General features: G+C 38.1%; 1 protein-coding gene across 1 annotated transcript in view; it reads left to right on the top strand.

Annotated features, from left to right (window-relative positions):
- Positions 1-3,426: 3,426 nt before the first annotated feature.
- LOC111330618 (uncharacterized) overlaps positions 3,427-15,000 on the top strand; it is an 18,570-nt gene continuing 6,996 nt past the window's right edge. Inside the window, exons 1-2 of the mRNA XM_088728412.1 lie at positions 3,427-4,004; positions 9,757-9,885. Of these exons, the coding sequence (XP_088584538.1) occupies positions 3,986-4,004; positions 9,757-9,885 (148 nt within the window). The 5' untranslated portion in view covers positions 3,427-3,985. The remainder of the gene's footprint in view (positions 4,005-9,756; positions 9,886-15,000) is intronic.

Here is a 15,000-nt window from a genome sequence, read left to right as displayed (position 1 = left end):
ACTGATCACTTTTCCACGAAGAGATTCTCAGGGACCTTCTTTTGTAACGTATTTATCCTTGTGCTTTTGTTAACCCAGGCGGCAGAAATCACTGTCCTCCTTCGTGGCAATTTAGCAGAATAAACTTTCAGCTGGTTGGACTTGATTCGAATTCCTACCAGCAGGGAAATTTCCATTATATTTCATGTAGCTCCCCCATATTCACACAGTTGTGGGGTCCAACTTCCAGTCTTGATTAGCATCACATACTATCGCTACCTTAACCGTTTGATGTAACCGTCATATGGGTGGCGATACTCATTTTAGAGTCAGTGGGACGGAAAAAAATAAAAACGCTTTGACTTACTTTATGATAAAGGAACCGTTTCGGCCTTCTGGGCCTCATCAGTGCGGTGCTGATGCTAGGATGGGGGAGAACCGATATGGATCCCCAAACGATACCAGTCTTGTGGTATCGTCTAAGCCATGCCATAGTGCTCAAGTTAGCACAGTGCTAGCGGGGATGACTCATCCCACAGTGCTCAATTTGGACATGAAAGCAGAGCTTTGTTTGCCAAATGATTCCACATTTGTGGTATTATCAAGGTAGTGCCAGAGTGCTCAAACTAGTAACTAGTGAGCATCGCGCTATTGCATGTTTTGGTGTGTAGTGCACGTATTGCTGAGTGTTTTTACAAGTCGTGCAATATTTTGATTAGCCCGTAAAGCGAGTCAAAATACAAACAACGAGTTAAATACTAAGCTATACTACACACCAAAACGTCTATTAAGTTATTTACTATCCAACTGCTTTATTTTCTGCTCATTTCTCCTAATGCAGTAAAAGTGAAGCAGATAAGGAAGCTTAGGGTGCGCAGCCGACCGATTAAACAAGTTCTTTTACGTACAAAATAACTAATTGTACAATATCGCAGCTTAATATACAGCCGGCAGCGCCCGTAGGCATTATGAAGTGAATCTTTCGTCCTGATTGGCTACCTGAGCGGGCATGATGGGCCCATCTTTCGCCCGCCTTGATCCCACGCAAGAAAAAGATTGGGTAGAACGGAACTACAAAGTTCGTAACTTTTTTTACAATGTCGTTGACAGAGTCACAAAATAGCGAAAAATAAAGAAAACATTAAACGGCTTCCATGGGTTTATTGTGCTACAAACACAGTTCGATTTCTTTCCCGACTCTCGAAATAGTCAAGTCATGCTTGATTCTTATTATATTGAAATCCTTTCGCCATATAATAAATCCTTTATTGACCAAGCTTGTTCGGTCAAGATGGCTGGATATTAGGCTCTTTCTTTCTTTGCATTTTTATGCATTAAAACGCAAAAAAAATACCAGTATCTAGCCATCTCGACCTCACGCTTGGTCAATAACACAAACATATTTGTACTCTATTCACACATTATTTGTACTCTACTTTTTGCAGTTGGTTAATAAGATTAAATAGCTTAAACAGCTTAATATAGCTGCCACGCGCTGAGACAACTTAAATATCGCCGCGCGCAAGTATGGTGACAGCCAGACATGAAAGGTGTTTTTTTTTTATTTTCCGGTTGATTTCAGTTGACGCAAGAGAATGTACACTGACACAAGGTTTTCTGGTCAATTTCAATTCACATGAAGTTTGGTCAAGTGCCGAAAATCAAGTTAGGTTGGCCTAGTGACTAAGGCATCTCCTAGGTAATTATTTTTACCTTCACACTACTCATTTTATCGCTCACTTTGTAACATTACTTTCGTAGTGTTAATTTAATCACTTAAACATTGTGAATCTAAGGCTTATGTTTTTTAAGAGAAAATTGTACACCACATCGTTTTTTTCGTTAAGCCCCGTTCAAACGGTCGAGATATTAGAAGATAGTTTCAATTTCATTGCGTGATTTTATCAACAAATCGTCGACTATCACGACCGTTTGAACGGAGCTTTACACTTAAATTCATAAATTTTTAATATTCTTTTTTGTGACTTTCGGAGCGCTGATCTCGCTATTTCCCCATTTGTTTGTAGTTTATTCGCACCTTTTTTATTCTAGTTTCACTGTATTTATTCCATGGAGACTTTCTTTGGATAGGGTCAATAAAACATCGGTTATGGGAACGTGATATAACTTGAATTATTGGAGTAAAGGCAGGAGCTTATAGTGAAAGCGGAGAGTCCAAGGTTGCTACTAGTCCAGCGGCGTTAACACCGACGGCGCGAAAAAATGATGTAAAAAATCCACCCTTTGCTATCGAATTTTCATTCATTAAGCGGCAGAATAAATGCCCCAGGGCAGCAGGTATCACACTTCTGCTTGTTTACGCGGGCTTACAGCAATTTTTGCCATTTTTTCGGATAATTTCCGCCGGTAGATGTGGTTTAAGATCTTAATTATCTACTTCCTGGTCTGCTGCAACCTTGCAGCATACGCAAACCGACATATGATGAGCGCATACCATCGCAGAACCGAAATTCTGCTTGGAGCCATCTCTGACGCAGGGAAATTTTGGCGCCTTTGTTTATTCTGGTTCTATTCTAATGGTAATCGACAAACTGTGGACTATGCACTGTTTAACACACACCAGTGCTTTTGCAGTCGCGAATGATACATTGAACGTCTGTTTATCTTTGGATAAGCAGCTGATAGAAGACTAATAATACGGCAGCAAGAACGACTCCATCTGGTAAGTGAGGAAGCGCAGATGTAAGCCTTCGATCAGAGGCTCGATGTCATTTGACTTGAAGTTGAATCTAAGGTAATTCTATTAATGCTCAGCAACCTTTAAGACAAACATTTTATGAAAATGTGATGAGAAACCGGCCTCACTCTCTTTGACTCGGTTCGCTATAAAATGCTTACTCATAATCTAATTATCAAAACACGCTGTTTTGAAAGAGTTCGTGCGATGTAGCATGTGACCGCAAAGTTTTCGTTAGGTCTGTGTCTGCTGAATGGAGAAAATAAAGGAGCTCTACTTATAGCATTTGTGTCAAGTTTAAGACTGAAATATCTTGTGCAATATTCATTACAATGTCGCAATGATGAAGATCCACGTTGTTAGTATTTCCATGTTCATTGGGGACTTCTTCTAGTCTGAATAACGAAAGCTACAATTCTAAACACGTCATGGTAAATTTGAAAAGTTGAGCAGAATTGCCTATTTTATCTTTGAAGCCTGGTAGTGTATCATTTGTTCCTTCATTTCATCACAGTAATATATTGATATTTCACTTTCACTTCCCTGTAAACAACGCAAGCGAGAATGTGAGCTAATATTAATGTGGTTAATCCCTTCAGCTCTTGTAACAGAACTGATTCATACTGTTGGGAAGTTGATTTTATTATTTCGTTCTTACGCCTGTTACTATTTTTAGCGCCTCTTTTTTTAGCGATGCGTTTTCTTTAGACTCAGCGGGTTGACATTTAAGATAGCAACATGCGATAAACATATTCCGGGCAGATTTTTCATGGCATCTCAAAAATTAAGATGATTAATGACTGACTTGCTGAAAAATACCATCATCAGATCTGTTTTGTCGTCTGATTCAAGTTAAGCGGAAAGGAAGCCTTTCTTTGTTAATCGTTTAACGTCACACAGCGCCGAAAGAAAAGGTTCAAAAATTTATTTCGACACACCGGGGACTTTGAATGTATTTGAAACTGCAGAGTTAGGGTACCACTTAAGGTTTGACATTTTTCTCCAAGTAGCGTGGGACGGGTCGAGGATTGTTACGAGTTTTTATGCTAACGTGGATTGAAGGGATAAACGGCTCAGTTTCTCTTTGGCAACAGTTCATCGATTCAGCCAGCGAAAGAAAGAAAAGGCGACTCCATGCAGAGCACTGTACAACAACGTCTGTAGTGGCAATTTTTTCAGCTCTTAAGAAACTGAGTCTTCGGTATATTGATATTGGCTGCCGTCCAACAATGCTTCGGAAACGGATTATCGTCAGGAATCAAGAGATCCAATGCCCCTATATATGAGACTAGACTACCCAGAAAATTCATGCCGGCCTCCATGTCAGGTAGCACCGTTTTTTGGTAACATTGCAATGAAGCTTTACTTAGGTAGCTGGTATTTCGGTAGGGATACAGTAATATTAGATTTCAGATTTAGAAAAAAAATAGCGATGTTTCCCTCTTAATACTACGAGAACTTTTGAAAATGTAAACAGTTTTAAACTTTTATTTCTGTGATGATATGAATTTCATTGACCTCAAAATTTCAGTGCATATCACTGTTTGAACCTTACGATACAGCTATGATAGACTTTCAGGGTCACCCGTCTATGCTTAGTAAAACGAATTACTTTGTAATCCATATCCCCTGAGAATCTTTCCGTCAGCAACGGAAGGTCTTGTTTACTTTCTCTGACCTATCCAGACAGTTTTTGCTGTGAAGAGTACTGACTAGAATATTCTGCTGGTGCCGGCGATACAAACGCGGAAAGCCCGGCCAATTCAATTCTGCTCTTTGATCAGACGGACCCGGCTGACTGCAGTGAAGGTATGCACTCCAACTGAAGCACCTAGAGTTGTGTTGCCTGAGTAACTCTGATGCATAAATAAGGTTGCATAATCCTCACATCACGCCATGAGTCGGTGTTTTGCAGCTGTGCATACCAGACACTCGATTCTTTATTTTGTTTGGTCAGTAATATTTCTCGTCTTGTGGACCTATATTTTCATATCGTCACCGTCTGATTTCAAGGTACGATGAATATTTCGAATTTTAAAATAAGGCTATGCACATAAAAATATCATTTTTATTTGCTGCATCCATCGCGACCGTATTGGACCTTTCAGAGGTGCTGGAAACTTTTAATTCAAGAAGCCATAACAGTGAAAGGAAACTTCGGCCTTCAAAACCGAGAACCCAGTGTATGAACTTAATGCCTTGCAGCGCATGGCGCATCCAGGGTTATCAGCATTATCAATCATTTACAAATATGATCGTCACCAAATTTTCACTTTTATATTCGTAAATTACTATTTTTACAACAACTAAGAATGTCATGACGCAGTTCTATATATTGACAAGTTGATTCATATCATGTATGTTTACGCATCCCCATGACACCTCGTGATTTAGACGTGGCATTAAAATTGAAGATGATGAACGCTGATAAGCGTAAAAAAAAAAATTAAAACAAAACAAAAAAAACTGCGGGAGAGAGGGAGGGGAGAGAACGAGTTTATCAGAAACAGGTGGCGGTTATTTATTTAACTTATCTCTTACCGACTTGTACTTGACTAGCACTGAAGCAAAACATTAACAGCGTTTTATCCCGGAGTTTTTTTTCCGAGAGGAGAAAGAGATGGCTATATTTGCATAGCCCAGGGTTTTGTGCGTTTTAGCGAGGAGAGAGAGAGCGCTTTCGGATCGATAAGGCAAGCACTGGAAATGTAAGTTTGAAGATTTTTGTTATCAATAGGAAAAAGTGATTATATAACTCACTAATGACTGCGTTATTCTGGCTTGCGTGAAATCATGAGGCCTGGTTACTTCAGAGTTTGTGTTCTCATTTACTGTATGCGTCTTGCAAAGAAAGAGTTGTAATTGATTGATTCTCGAGCACGTCCTCATGAGTTGAAAACGGTCCGGAGGTATCATGTATGTACACGTAACAGCAAATGGTGTAGAGAATCCTTAAAGAAGGACCATAGAATCACAGGTTTAGTCGTCAGTAAAACTCTTCAAACTTCGTAATTTAGTTTTTCTTAAAACATTTTGATTATTTCGTGTTTCACTTTAATGTCACGCGATAAACGACCCTAATAATAAGCTCGATCAACAACCAGCCGTTCTAGACCTCTTGATAATTCTTTAATTTCTCTGCTTGGATGTTTTTCTAGTCACATGCTTGAAGGATCCAATGGCCATTTGACAAAAATCCAAAACTACCATAATCTTTGAAAAATGATCAGATACTTCGATAAAAGAAACATATTATGATAATTTCAGCCGATTGTATTTGCTGTGTATCATTTTACATCACCAAGTTTACACAAGAAACACTTATTGCCTAAAAAACTAATTTTTTTTTTTTTTTTTTTTTTAACACCTTCCCCGATTTTCTTCGGAGTTGTTGCATCATTTGCGACGAAGAACGTGTTTTATCTTGAAAAGAGTGGTCTAGAAACTTGAGTTGGACGGAAAATGTCAAAGGAGGTCATTTCTTTACTTATAACAGTGACCGGCATAATTTGTTAGTGGCGATTAATTGTCAATGACAATGTTAGGATTCAGTGTAATTGATCCAACCACTAGAGTCAACGAATGGTTAATTCGCGTAATTTTTGGCTACGACCACTTGACGGATTATGTTTGTCACGTCCAACTTTGGAGTGATTGTGAGGTACCTAATTGAATTCATGCTGAAGATGGTAACTTATATCCTACTCGTTTCTTACAGTTTGTCTCAGCAGTTTTTCTGAGTCTCTGATTGACTTGCATTTTTCTATTTTTGAGCGAAAAAGAGCCAACAAAGATGTTAGGCGCTAGCCGGAGGTTAGTTGTATTTAACGTCTCCAAACTTCCGGTCATATTATTAGCAAAGGACAAAAGCGATATTCAGCTCTCTACAAAAATTTCAGAATTGCTGTTTTTACTATTGATTTAATCGTCCATAGAGAACGGGAAGTCACGAAAGATAAATATTGCCCAAAGATGTGTTAGAGAAGATTAAAATAAGACGAGGAAGGGATTTCTGGGCTAACTTTTGAAACTAGTGCCCGTCCTATTAAATGTTTCTTCACCTGCACGCTGCTCAACAGAATCCGCAATCACCGGCCATTCCAGAATCATTAAGCCAGCTAAAGATAATAGAAAGATTAGGCAGTTCAGCAGTAACACTGAGCCACTCCGATTTTAATTGAGGAGTACTATAGTTTCTCCTAATCTTTTTCTTTGTTCATTTTAGCCGGTTATACTTGAATATCAACGTGTCTTGAGCCGACTCAAGACCTCAGTTGAGCTCTAAGGCGACTGATCGCTCGCTTTTAAATGTTGCAAGGCAAATCATACTCCACTTTTCACTTAGCAGTTTAACTTTCCACCGTAACGTTCATCATCTCATTAGCATTTTTTTTAGACTCGATAGCCTGCGGATGGGAGTAAATCACTTTCAGCACTGTCTTTCTCATATTTTTTCAGTCTTAATTCGCCTGCTTTACTGTCATGTACAATACAGATCATGTAGTCGTATGAAGCTTGGGCGCTTTCAGAGTGCTTTCCATGGACCAGCTAGGAATACAGACAATCAGAGAGTTATTCATATAACAGCGCCTCATAAGAAAAGCATTCTAGTGGAACTGATTAGGATTTTAACACGTTGGGCATCTTGGAAACCTAAAGAAACTTTTATCAACATATTTAGACCCCCTTCGGCTAAGAATTTGTATGTAGTGTTGATCTCTTCGTCTTATTTTCTCGTTGAGAGTAAGGGTGACTGGGGCCGGAAGGAAATGATGAAACAACGAGACCTATTGCATCAGCCATTTGATTCATTTATAAATTCTGTCGAAATACGGAATGACAGATCACTTCTGATGATCAAACAACCGTGAAGTAGGAGGTCCAATGCATATGACAATCATTCAGAAATTCTATAAACGTGGTGTATTACAAAGACTTCTTCTTTGCACGAGTTTTTTTACGTTCATTTTTTTCCTCAATTTTTTTTTTCAAATTATTTATTAAATTATTTATTGTTTTAATTATTTTTTTTACGGTGATCGATACTATGTGGTATCTGGTATAAACGGGAAAAAATAAAAGAACGAGCGATCGAGTAACAGCGACAGCATGCAACAATTCCTTATGCTGATCTTGTTGTCCCTTGAGAAGTTTACTCCAAACAACTCATAAGTTAAACGTTTGCCTTTGACCATTTGTACACTTGAGGGAGAATATTTCTTTTGCTAACTGAATCGTAATTGAAAATGGCAGAAGACAGCTGAATCCGGATTGATTTTTTGCGTTGCAATACTTCTCCTTCATAACATTATTAGTTCTTTCTCATGGTTTCTTATCAGTTTAGAGATGTATCAGATGCTGTTTTGATGTCGCCCAGTTCAAACGCCGCGCCACTAAGTCCTCGAACATCGAGGATAAATTACCGGTGTCTGAAATAAGTTTGGCTTGGCTAGCAGATAGGGCCGACAGCGACTGTGACAGACGTGTCACTCTCAGTTGAATTGTAGGCCAAATTTTCGGCGAAGGCTTGACTAAAAAGTCGGTTTCGATTTACAATGCCGTTACAATAGTTGGTTGTCAACTATACGTTGATAAACGTAGGGTTAGCCGCCATAGCAAATTGTATGAAAAGCTGACGTTTGGAGCGTCAGCCAGCTTTTCAGAATTGGCTTTGGAAGTTCACCTGCCTTCAGTCAACATAAATTTGATGACCAACTAATTGTTTCTCTAGCACGTCGAAACAACACAGCCGTTTCTCTAGAAACTGATAAAAAGCCACTTGGCTTTATAGTGGGATGTCAGTGACGCACGAAGGCTAGGATCATCAGGCTCAAATGGTAAAAGCTAATAGGGAATCAGTTAGGCTTTAAATCTCAACATTTGATTATATGTGCTTTTCAAAGCAGTTATGGACTTGCGTTACTTGGAAAAAGTTTTCCAACCAGTTTCATCCTAGGGGAGATCATACGTAAGATGGACGAAGAAGCAAGAATTCTTCTTCTTGAGCCGCATCATTGCCTGCAGTATACATTAATTTTTATTTACCTTTCGATATTTGTCTTTTAAATTCTGTGACAACCATTGGATTGAGATTAATCCACGTTTCTTTGTTTGGATGGCTTTTGTTTGATTCTTTTATCTGATGCTATTTTAAACAGTCATCGCTCGGAAGTTATCCCAGGCCAAAGAAAAACTAGTACGAGTAGCCGGTTCAGAGAGCCCATCAGCCCGTTCGCGATCGGTTCTGTGGCACTATAAACAATGGAAGTATACAGCATAGCGCCTTGTTGAAGACGTTAATAAGCTGTGTTGTTGTGCGATAAAAATGGACTTCGTCAAAGGTTATGTGGTTTAAAAAAATTCAGTTAGCTTAAGTTCGTCAACTTTCCAGCGTTAATCATCTTCATAAATGTTTGTCTACCAAACGGAAAGCGTTTTTTATAGCTTCATTCTCTATAAATACAAATGTGGCGTCAGTTGGTATCTGGGTCACCTCTTTAAATGGTCCAATCGTTCCAAGTCTCACGATTTTTGCTAGAAAAAATTAAGATCGATCCAGATTATGGATGAATATATTGCTCCATCAAAGTAACAAGCGAGAGATCGGAACTGGGATTATTCTATTGACGGTTTATGAAACTGAGATTTTATGTAACCTACATCGGGGATGAATCGATGAAATGTGTAAAGGATCGACTAATTTTGCGGCAGGGCTCTGCAAAGCTATCGATTGGTCAACTTCAACGTGCAAATTAAATTGCGCCATTCTGCATTTTGTCGAACATCAAACATACTTGGAACTTGTCTTATACTGCAGGATTTTTGCTGTTTTCAACCGGAAGCGTTTTCAAAGCGGCAAACAGAGTAAAATCGTCCCTTCAATATCATTTGAGTCCATTGATTGTTACTTTTTCACACGGCGAATAAATTTCTTTTCTTTTTGTATGTGCAACGATCCATGTGGAAAAGGAGGACCATTTTTAAAGAACTGGTCATAAATTGTAGCTTTACGAATCTTGTAGACGAATCTTTTGTAAATCGTCTGAAAAATATGATAATTATTCTCATTTTATGTACAGGCGATCCCCTCGACATGACTGATGTCTATGGACATAGTAGATGTATTCAGCGGTCTTATCAAATGCTATCGACTCAAGAGACAAACGGAAGTCCACGGCACGCACAATCCGGCGTGGGGTATGCGAGAGGTAAGAAACTGTCAACTTGTAGCAGAGATTGAAGAGGTATCATCAAGACGTTGTTATTTTCACGATATATTATGATTGTGCAACAAGCTGAGCAATGTGAAACGCAACTGAATGCTGGGCTAAGTAAACAGAGCTGAACTTAGAACCGGACAATTGCACTGCACGCGTTATTGTCACTGATTTGGCGCGATCATAGACAACAGCGAAACCTAAAATTGACTTTAAACATAAGCAATGGGTTTCACATATAAAACCTTTTCTGGCCAGGCTGTCACGGATTTCTGGCCATGAGTACTGAGATGAGCAGTAAAGTGCATCTTCTTCATTTGCATGTCTGTAGTCCAATAGCTACTTTTTTATTTTTTCAAATGAAATAAATTCTGAGTGGAGACTCAGTGTTATTTTTAGCCGATTTTTTCGCGTACAACACTTTAGCTTATTTCAGTTGTTTTTTTTTATTTATTTATTTATGTTTTTTGTCTTCCCGTAAATTTACGGCCATCGAAAACTGAAATGAAACAGTGAAATTCAGCCTTAAATTTCAGTTCTATTCAGCGTGAATCATAAAATTCTTCGAGGCAATTCAGTTTCTTTGTAGCCTCGCAAAATTAATTCAGCTCAAAATAAACTAGTGGTAATTATGCGGGGACTGAGTCATTCTGGTTTGTGTGGTGTTACTCCGGATCCATTTATCAGCAGAGCTTCAGGCTGAGCAACTAAGCCAACTTAGCAAACTGAGGCTGGCCCCCCGGCGTCCGTATATAAGATATCTTTTTAATACGACCACGACGAGTCCTTTTGATGAAACGCTAACCGTGAAACGCTAACCGTGAAACGCTAACCGTGAAACGCTAACCGTGAAACGCTAACCGTGCTCAAACGACCACATCGCCGGTGCCATTAACAAAATAATTATGAAAGAAAGGAAGCTGAGGTAGTTATAAAGTTTCGTATCACATATCTAGACTTATTAAAAGCAGCATTCGTTGGAGATGAGACTCAACTGTGTAACCTAAATGCTGGTAACATTATATCCTTCTATGACCTTTAGTCATAGAATCTTTAAACATTTCCTTTTTTCTTTCATCCCTGTTCATTTCTTTGACAATCATTTACATTCTTGTAAAGCAAATTCTGTATCTATGAAAAAAACGTCCTTTGTGCAATTCACTGCAGGCAGATAGCAATACCTTTCACTCCCCCGCCAAAAAGTTCGTGTTTTGCTTTAAATTACAGGGAAAAGGAAATTGGAAAAACTATTGAAGGGAAGAAATTAAAGGGAAAGTCTGTGTATGGGGAGAGCTATAGATCTCTTCACTTGTATGTTTTCTTTACCCATCCCGGGTCATGTGATAATACTTTATAGAGCTGTTTCTCTCAAATTTCTTCTTCGTGTTAACGCGCACATGTAAGCAAGATTTATTAAAAAGGTAAAGATTTGGAATTCCCTTTAGATCTAAAACGGGCAAACATACAATGTAAAGTGGATATTCACCTAGTAATGTTTAGGGAAAAAAGTTATTGAAAGATTTTTAGGGACCGTTTTCTGAATATAGAGTTCATGTTCCTTAAATATGTCTCGCAGAAATAAATGCGCTTTTTGACTAGAGAACGATATTGTCATGTTTTACAAAAGAACAACGCTTAAAAAGGACGTAAAAAAACCTTTAATCGTTTAATACACACACAGCACAAATTACATATCTTGAGAAACCGAATGCATACACGGCGGGGTAAGTTTCTAAAGAAATTGTTGTGCTAATATTGAGCGCTACACAAATGAGTGGTATAATTGGAAATGTGTAATTAACACTAACTTCGTCAGTATACTATTTACAATAAACACCACGGATCTAGTAGTTACATTGTTGAGCCAAAAAGAGAAAGAGATCAACCATACCAAAGTAGAAGGAACTTTCCTTTTTTACTTTGAATGAAGGATCAGTGAAAATTTTTTTGTAAATCGAATGACTTGAATTTTTAGTTCATTTAACACCACAGAAGTGAATAGTGCTTTTAACGCACGCTGATTGGACAGCTCGGAGGTAAGTGGCTAAGCATTAGTCACGTGCGAGAAGCCTAAGAAAAACTTTCGTTTCTGTTTTGGTCACGCATGAGAATCAAAGGGCTAATAACAACTATATATTTAAGTATCCCATCTCCACCAACTCATCCAAAATATCACTCTTGCATGCGTAGCACGTTTATGTTTTATTTATGTTTTTACCAATTGTCGACAAAGGTATCATGCAGTTAAAGTTACACTCGAACATCATGAAAATTCTTGGAACGTGACCGCCATCTTAAGTACTTGCTTTACATAAATATATATCTTGCCGCAGTTGATGGGTAGTGAGAAGAGATAAAATAGCAACCCAATACACCGAATGCAAATATGGCGTCCAATTTGAGTTGCCATTGTTATGGACTGACTAGCCTCTCACACACGTAATAATCCTTTTGTATTTCCACGTGAAGACGAGGCTAGTCAGTCCAGAACAATGGCAACTCAAATTGGACGCCATATTTGCATTCGGTGTATACTGGTTAGTTATCATGTGAGCTCAGTTAACAGTTCATTAGCTGAATATGAGAAAAAACAAATATGTGACCAGTTAAAATAATGTTAATGCATACATTTATGAATAACAAAACTAAATTGGATTTGAAAGCTGTGTTTGATTTCTTTTTCGTTTTCACTAAACTTGATTCTCTTAAAGCACGACAGTGTTATCATAAGTTATGAAAAAGCTTTAGCAAATTTTGTGATAAGGAGTTATCATGCAAAGTCAGTGAACTACTCACATAGTTAAAAATGAATCAATTACTGAGTAAATGAGACGTTTAAAACAATTAATGATTTCTTCTCATGAATAGCAAAACCATACAATTTTACCGAAAGTTGTACAGAGCTATATTGCGCTATATTTATTGAAAAAAAAAAAATTCAAATTGGGAAAAAAATCTGAAGAAAAAATGGTAAAAAGAAAACTGTCAATTATCAGCATTTTTATGGATAAAAGTTGAATAAGATACAATGAATATATGAAGTTCATATATTTTGAACTGCGGTATTAGATACGTATGATGCACGATCCTCGCAGTAGATAGCGCTATTTATGCAATAGCGAAAATCAGACCTGAAAAAAATCAGGCCTGTACGGGAATCGAACCACTGACCTCTGCGATATCAGTGCAGCGCTCTACCAATTGAGCTAACAAGCCAACTGGGAGCAGGCCGTTAAGTTGATTCGTAATAAACCCGTGACAGTTTATTACGAATCAACTTAACGGCCTGCTCCCAGCTGGCTTGTTAGCTCAATTGGTAGAGCGCTGCACTGGTATCGCAGAGGTCAGTGGTTCGAGTCCCGTACAGGCCTGATTTTTTTCAGGTCTGATTTTCGCTATTGCATAAATAGCGCTATCTACTGCGAGGATCGTGCATCATACGTAAAAATTAAATAGATACAACTTTATGCAACTGTTTTTGTGTGAGTGAGTGTCGTTTTGCGGAATATTATTGTTCTAATTCTTAAGGTTTCACATTATTACAATACACTATTTTACTGGTTTATTACATCCATTTTGAAATCACTGGTGGTCCCTGTAATCTGATTGGCAATAATTGGTGCGATTTATTCATGAATCGCACCATTTTTTGCTCTAAATCGCACCATTTTACGCTTGACTGAGTTTTTGACACATGACATCAAATTCTTTCTGTTTTGCGTACAAAATAAGATGTAAAAGGATTTCCGGTTCCGCTTTTTATTTAAAAAACCGGCTCAGTACTGCATCAGTAAAATATTTGAATTGACCAAGTCCTGTATTTGGGCGATTTCAAAATGGATGTAACAAAGTGGTAACTGAACCTCGTGTCGTGCAATTTTGGTCTGAAATCATACTTGTGATTTCAAATCGAACTCGCACTGCGCGCTCGTTCGATTTTGAAATCATGCGTATGATTTCAGCCCAAATTTCACTCCACTTAGTTCAATTACCATTATAATATTTTTCTTTTTTCCTATTTTCAATGTCACTGACTGTTGATCAAGAGAGCAACCTGTAGGTAAGGCGTCTCGTTATATATCCGACTCCTAAGAACTACAGATCAAAGTGACATTTTAAGTTTGACATTAGTTATACAATCAGCGTGAAATAATATCAATTTGCCAGCGAAATAAAACAGCTCTCAAATCCTGACCAAGCAAAGTCGTGAAGGTTAAGCAGCACATATGTTTTCACAGTTGTGCTTGGGTCAAGGTAATTACCAAGAGTTTGCATGACTAGGTGTTTTTGAAAAAGAATTTTCTGATATTCAAGTTTTTAGACAAACACATGTAATTATTTGGCGTTAGCAACTGCATAGAGAAGGAGAATTTTTAAGCCAATCACTGACCGAAAATTCTCAATTGCAACGGTAAATAAGTTTTTTTTAATTTATCCGCTGACCTTTTAAGCAATTAAAGTTGATATGATATGTGACCAAACAGCTGGTTGTGTTTGAAATTTTAATTAGCTTTGTTTTCATCGATGGTCGACCGAGTTGAAGGTGATCAAGTTGGTGGTTGTGTGGGCGTTTGTCCTCAAACAAATTCAAGATTATGAAAGTAGAAAGCGTTTACTTGTCTGATCAACCGCGAGCTTTTTTCATCGAATAGAGAGCAAGGAAAATTAATGGGGGAAATAATTTGATTCCGAGGAGGGAACATTATTAGTTATGCAGGGGGGTACATAACCGAGAAGCACAGGTGTGCGTGGTGTTCAGTTGATATCGCATACAGGACCGTTAAATATCCATCTCTCTGACTCCATAAAAGAAAATAATCCTTTTGCGATATTTTTGCAAGGGGTCTCTTCCGAACATCGTCCATGACTGATAGATGTCACTTCGCTGTGAACAGATTTTTGTGTGATGCTTTTCTCTGCTAATTCTCTGATTCAGAGACGAAGCATAAACGCTATGCATTTGATTTATCACGTAGGTCTTTGAGTCTTTGCATACATTTTAAATTGCTTGTAGTTGACGCGCACGCGTGAATTTTGGCCAAACAGAAAGGATACCACACAGAATGTGTACCAGTATACTGAGATACCCTAGCTCGGAAAACTTTG

The sequence above is a fragment of the Stylophora pistillata genome, chromosome 7 (genome assembly GCF_964205215.1).
Source record: "Stylophora pistillata chromosome 7, jaStyPist1.2, whole genome shotgun sequence".
NCBI classification, from domain to species: Eukaryota; Metazoa; Cnidaria; class Anthozoa; order Scleractinia; family Pocilloporidae; genus Stylophora; species Stylophora pistillata.
This window is presented reverse-complemented; position numbering and strand designations above follow the sequence as displayed.